The 6332-nt window shown below is 32.8% G+C and overlaps 1 protein-coding gene across 1 annotated transcript; it reads right to left on the bottom strand.

The window, feature by feature from the left end:
- Nucleotides 1-3947: 3947 nt before the first annotated feature.
- LOC123658670 (piggyBac transposable element-derived protein 4-like) lies at nt 3948-5720 on the bottom strand. Its single transcript, XM_045594028.1, has one exon. The coding sequence runs from the start codon at nt 5718-5720 to the stop codon at nt 3948-3950; it is 1773 nt and encodes a 590-aa protein (XP_045449984.1).
- Nucleotides 5721-6332: the final 612 nt, after the last annotated feature.

The raw sequence follows: 6332 nt of genomic DNA on the forward strand, positions 1-6332 counted from the left end.
CGTTTTTATTTGGTAAAGCGATATAACTATAAACGTATTTTGTTATTAGTTATTTTTATACAAAGTAATTTGTTATTGATATTTTTTTAAGGCACTATATTAACGCAATGTGCCAGTACACTGACTCATAAAGCTGCAAATGTTCCTAAGGCAACTTGAATAGTTATATTATTACTTTATTTTCTATAACATAAAACCTTGTTGTTAAGTATGCTGATACTTTTACCGAATATTACATTGTTCCTTTCTTTAATACGCTTATTTAAAAAAAATGTCAGTTAGATTTAAATAAAAACAATTTTGCGTTACATAGCTTGTTTATCAGAAAAGGTTTTAAGCGGTTTAACTCATAAAGCATGATGTTAAAACTCACAAAAGCAAAAAAGTTACTATAAATAACAAACAGATGAAAAAATGGAATTTTAACTTGTTTTGAACTATGTTTTAGTCATAAAGCTATTTACACGATATTAAAACATGACCAAACGATTTTAAAATTTTTGTCTGTCAGTCTTCGAAAATAGGGACTTTCACCAAAAGATAGAGGGAGTTGTGGGGCAACATACAGGCTACTTTTATCCCAGAATTCCCGTGAAATCGGGATATACGCGTAAAAATCCGTGTTTACCGCACCCAGGCAATTAACGCTCAGATAAATATGAAATCGCCGAACGTTTTCTATTAAATTCGACAATTTTGCGAGAAAATCTATAGATCTATATCAATAATTATTATAAAGCCAAAAAGTTAGTTTGGTTGTTTAAGCACGCTAATCTTAAGAAATACTAATTCGAATTGATTTTTTTTTCTGTCTTGGATAGCCACCGAGGAAGCCGAGGAAGGCTACAGGCTAGTTGTACAATAATATTGAAGTAAAAAGTAAACAAAATGAAAAGGCTATTTAAATTCAAAAGGGCGTACTGTTTATACGCTGAAACTCGATCATTTCTATAATTATCAAGGGGTTCATAGTAAGCGACGATTAAGAAGCGGGTGCAACTCGGCCTTACGGAAAATACGATACTAAATTCTGTCGTAAAATAATAACGAAATTAATTTTCCGAACTTCGTATATTTTAAGATATCGATAATATGAAATACATAATTATTAATAGTGGAACAATTAGGTTCAATGTGTTTTTAAGTTAAACTTATTATATTAAATTATATTATTATATATAAATACATTTGCGCGTTATGGGTCTAATTATGACAACACACCTTTTATTTTAGTTGTCAGAGTCAGTGTTTTGTCAGAGATGCATTCATCATATTTACTTACTTTGTTTTAGTTTCTGCACATTATCACACTACTAAATTATTTTTCTGTAAAAAAGTAGTATAGTTAGTTACACTTTAATTTCAATATAAGTACCCGCTATTCGTTCCAATTAAGTAAAGGAGACATATAAAATTGTTTTTCTAAACAATAATTGAACAACTATTTGTTAGTTTTTGTTTATTTAATGAAACAAAAGTACAATAATATAGTTTTTTTTTTGTTATCGCAGGGGAACCCATTTATGGGTGATATCTAGGACGCCCAGGTAGGCAGTCCTAGACCGTATGTCGGCTTCAACACTTGGGGGTGCACTACCGACCAAACCCCTGCGGGAGCCTTCAGCCGCTTTAATTGGAGGGTCCCGGATCTACAACAACAATACAAGTCAAACATTTAAATCACTGTTACATACACTTTATGAGGCTAACAATCACCTATCAAACTTTATAACATTTTTAACTATTACTTGTAACAACATAAAATATTAAATATGACAAGATAAATACAATGTTTTATTGCGAACTATTAATAGTAGAATCACTTTTGACAAGAAGATAGATTAAAAATAAAAGAAATATCAAACAGGTAGGAAACAGTAAAAACGATTGAAATTTACGTGTAGTCGAATAAATTAAAATAACTTTTATTGAAATTTATGTCTGTATGTACTCATGTTCATCTTTTACTCGATACTTCGTTTGCAATATCTTTGTGTAAACTTGAGACAACCCTGGATTAGATTAGATTAATTTTGATGGACGGGAAGGAATTGTTTAGTTGACAGGCTGCTTGAGGGTGAAAATTATTTTATAATTCTCTAGTTATAATTGTTTTAATTAAAATTTTTGGCTATGAGTAGGGGAATTTCTTCTTGACAAGGGTTCATGTGAAATAGATATCCATAATTTTATTATAGAGATCTTGATATTGAAAAGACGAGTAGCTAGGCAATTTAAATAATTGATATGATAATTTTAAGCAATTATTTGTAGTGACATCTTGCGGTGGGTAGGGTAAGTAATTGTTTTGTCGCAGCGTGGAGAGATGGCGCTGTGTGCTTGCGCTTGCGCTTTTAGTAAATTTAATTTGACATAATTGTATTAGTTTTTGCGAGTATAATTTAATATCGTTATTGTTTTTTTTTTATATTTATGATATTATTATGCTTTTATATTTTTGTAGTTTTGAACCAATAGTTAGTTTTGTAGTTATAAAAAACTTAAATTTTAAATAATGATTGTGGCCTCTGTGAAAACAAATCTAAATCAAAACTTATCACTATAATGTATTTTAATTACAAATTTACAACATGATTACAATTTCAGGGACAACTACATAGAAAGTTATTGAAAGAAAGTATTCACGTGATTTCAATAAAGCTTAATTAACACCGTCTTGATTCCAATTAGAATACCTCAAAATTTTTGTATAATTTAAGGGTAATAGTTATGTTTGTTTTTTTGCTTAATGCCTGAGTTCCGGCCCTTGTAATTGGATACAAGGCGTTCGGAGCTCCGTGAAATCACTAATCCGACTAATTCTGACAGCCATATGTCACGGCATAACGACTGCGTCGGCGGCAATCTTAAGATTACGTAGTCGCTTGTAATCTGTAATAATTTTCTATACGGTAATAGTTATGTTGAATAGTAATAGTGGAATGTATGATAGTTCTGCATTTATAATACTTGTATTAATTATGTGTGTTATGCGTTTTTAGTACTTATATTAGTCGAGAACTCTAGATGTGATTAATGTAATCTTTATTTTATTTTTTAAATGTCAAACAGTAGGCATTGACTTAAAATATTTTCTCAAACCTATTTTGCTAGTTTATAACACAGTAATAATGGATGTGATATTTTAGTGAAACTTAAAATAACCATAAAATATTTAAAAAAAAAAACGTGAAAAAATATTCCAAAAAGTTTTAGAATTTTTAAATTCTCTTACAACTTTTTGCAATATTTTAACCTTGGCGACATGTTATTTTTGTTTAGTCAAGATTCTTTTGTTTTTATTAGCAGTCCTTGTAGATAGACAAAGCCAAATGTGCCAGATACAAAACGACGCAGGTTGAAAAATCCGCAAACAAAAGTTGGAACAACAGTAACGGGGGTAAGATGGAACATACATTTAGTTCTTCATAAATATGTGAATCATCCGCCAAAAGATTTAAAAAGATGACTATCATTGTGTAGCGACTTAAGAGCGGCAAGCGTGAAATACATAAATAGTCTTATAAGTAAAAAATGTCAGATATCCTTACGATATCCAGTTCGTTATTACAAGCTTAACCCGGCGTGAATGAACCTATTTTCAATCATATCATCAATGAACCAGGGTGAATTTTACCCTGTTTTAAATATCGTTGTATTTCGTTTTTTTTGAGATTTTCGTTCACTTTTTGATTGATAACTTAAAGTGCATTATTCAAGGAGTAAAATAATTGAAACAACTTTTGTAATATTCATTTAAATTATTTATTTAAACAAGTTTAGAAAATTATCAAAAAAAAAAACCACATAAAAAACATGTTCTTTACTTAACGCAAAAAAAAATATGAAAAAACTTTATTTCTGAAATGACATGACTCGTATGTTAAAAATGAGGATATTTATAAACAAAAAAAGAAAAATCACGGTAGGCTTCCTAGTAAAAAAAATTAGTTTGTGTCTTGTGAATATGCTGCACAATTTTTACAAATTGTCTCAGCATGTTCCATACAAATGAACTTATTGCACTTGCAGCAAGTATGTTTGGTCTTCCTATCTTTTTTATAGGCACAATCTTGACATCTTCGAGCAATACCTGCTATTTTAGGTGGCGGAGCAGGGGATGGTTCACCCAAAGAATCATTTATTCGCTTACGTAGACTTGTATGCAGACCTATAGTATCTTTTCGTGTGCGTAAATGATTTTCGACCAATTTCAAGCCCAAAACCCGAAGAAACTCTCGTCGTTTAAGATTCGGTAGTGAGCAATTTTCTTTTCTTATTATGTAACTATTTATACCTGCCATATTCAGTAAAGAATAGAAAAAGGTGAGAGGCCAGCGTTTGCTGTTTCGCGATACATCGTAGTTGGCACATAACTCATCAACGACGTCAACCCCTCCCTTGGTCCTGTTATAAAAAGTGATCATCTCAGGCTTTCTCTTATCGCCTGTCATAACGTCAATGCTATTATCATGGTGCATAGTTGAAATGACCAACACAACCTTATTCTTCTTGGGCACGTAAGAGACTAATGTAGTATCTTTTTGAAAAATAAATTCTGAACTATGTATGTCACGACCTCTCGCGTTTGATATCGAGGCGGGAATCTCTCTTTTGTTTTTTCTAATAGTACCCACAGACGTTAGTTTATGGTGGCTCAATAAATGCTGGGTTAGAGGGTAACTGGTAAACCAGTTGTCGAAAGTAATATTGCGGCTTGACTGCGATATTGGTTGTACTAATTTATCCACAACGTCGAACGGCTTATTACTTTTATTATATGGTCCTGGGGGTTGAGTGCCAGCGTAAAGCTCCAAATTCACTATATAAAAGCTTTTTGCATCTACTAATAGGTAACTTTTGAGGCCATATTTTGCCGGTTTATTAGGCATATACTGCACAAAAACGCATCTGCCTCTGAAAGAGTCTAATTTTTCATCGATTGTGAGATATTCAGACGGATCATAGTTTTCTTGACAGTGTAGTACAAATTTATCATGCAAACTTCGAATAGGGGCTAATCTATCAGTTTGCTTTCTTTCTAGTCTAGTACTGCTGTCATCAAATCGAATGCAATTCATAATGAAATAAAATCTTTGTAAAGACATAGTATTCCGGAAAATATCTATACCTGTGCCATCAGTACGCCATAAGTCATTAAGGTTTTGTCTGTTCGCTTTATTCAGTCCGGCTAGATATAAAAGCCCAATGAAAGCCAACAACTCATCTTTACATAATTCTTTCATATATGAAGTCTGCGTTTTAGTTGGAGCTGGTTTTTGTTTGTTTCGTATGTGACAATTAGTGTTGACAAGTATTTCTTTGATAATTTCATCACAAACAAATAATTTCCAGCAGTCATATTCAGAACGAACATTACGAGCTGGGCCTTTGACACCAGGAATGACAGAAATAATATTTTCGGATCGAGTTCTCACGTTAGTTCGATAACAATCTTTATTCCATTTGGTATGATCTTTGCCATAAACATACCTTGCATAAGGTCGATCAATCGAGCTATTGTTGTCTTCCTCAGGACACGTGACTGTTGCTGGACTAGATGTGGTCTCTGGCTCTAATAGGTTACTGAATTCCTCTTCTGTGTCGCTTTCGTCACTACGCTGGCTGATCAACTCCTCTTCGTCAATGTCCGACCCTGATGGACAGCTTTCATCCGAAGAATAATCCTCCAAAAGCTTCCTAATCCGTTCATCATCCATAATGTATAGAATAAAAATACCAGAAGCTTGTAATATATCTAAAATCTGAAAAAAAATAGGGTAAACCGTAAGGACACCGATCAAAAATATTGAAACGCGAACTATGAACCCGGGTATAAAACGCCCGCGTGCACTTTAAACTCACCTGTCACCGACAGCGTCGCACGCGGCACTGATTCGCATAAACGAATCGACGCACAAATTCCTAGAATCCAGCTACGGAGGCGGAGGGGGCAGGGTAGTGCGAACTAAGACTTTTATGCATAATTTTACACACTAGAGGGTCTCAAAAACCCTGGTTCATTTACGCCGGGTTAAGTGGACCTTATTAAAGTATGATTGGCGTTTTAAAATGTTGTAAATGAGTATAATTTAATATCGTCGGCTTAATGTGAGATCGCATTAGGACGCAGCAAGGAAATATACATAAGCTTAAATGCTGTGATCGGTAAATGGAGAGAACTTGTAGATCTATAACAAAATATTGCAAGTTTATACTCGAAAAAATATCAATCAAAGCCTTTGCTTAAAATTTAACTCTTGGTAATCGTTTAATAAAGAACCAAGGGAAAAAATCCGAGTGATTTAGACAACACGAATAAAATAAAACTT

This window comes from Melitaea cinxia, chromosome 12, assembly GCF_905220565.1.
Source record: "Melitaea cinxia chromosome 12, ilMelCinx1.1, whole genome shotgun sequence".
Taxonomy (NCBI): Eukaryota; Metazoa; Arthropoda; class Insecta; order Lepidoptera; family Nymphalidae; genus Melitaea; species Melitaea cinxia.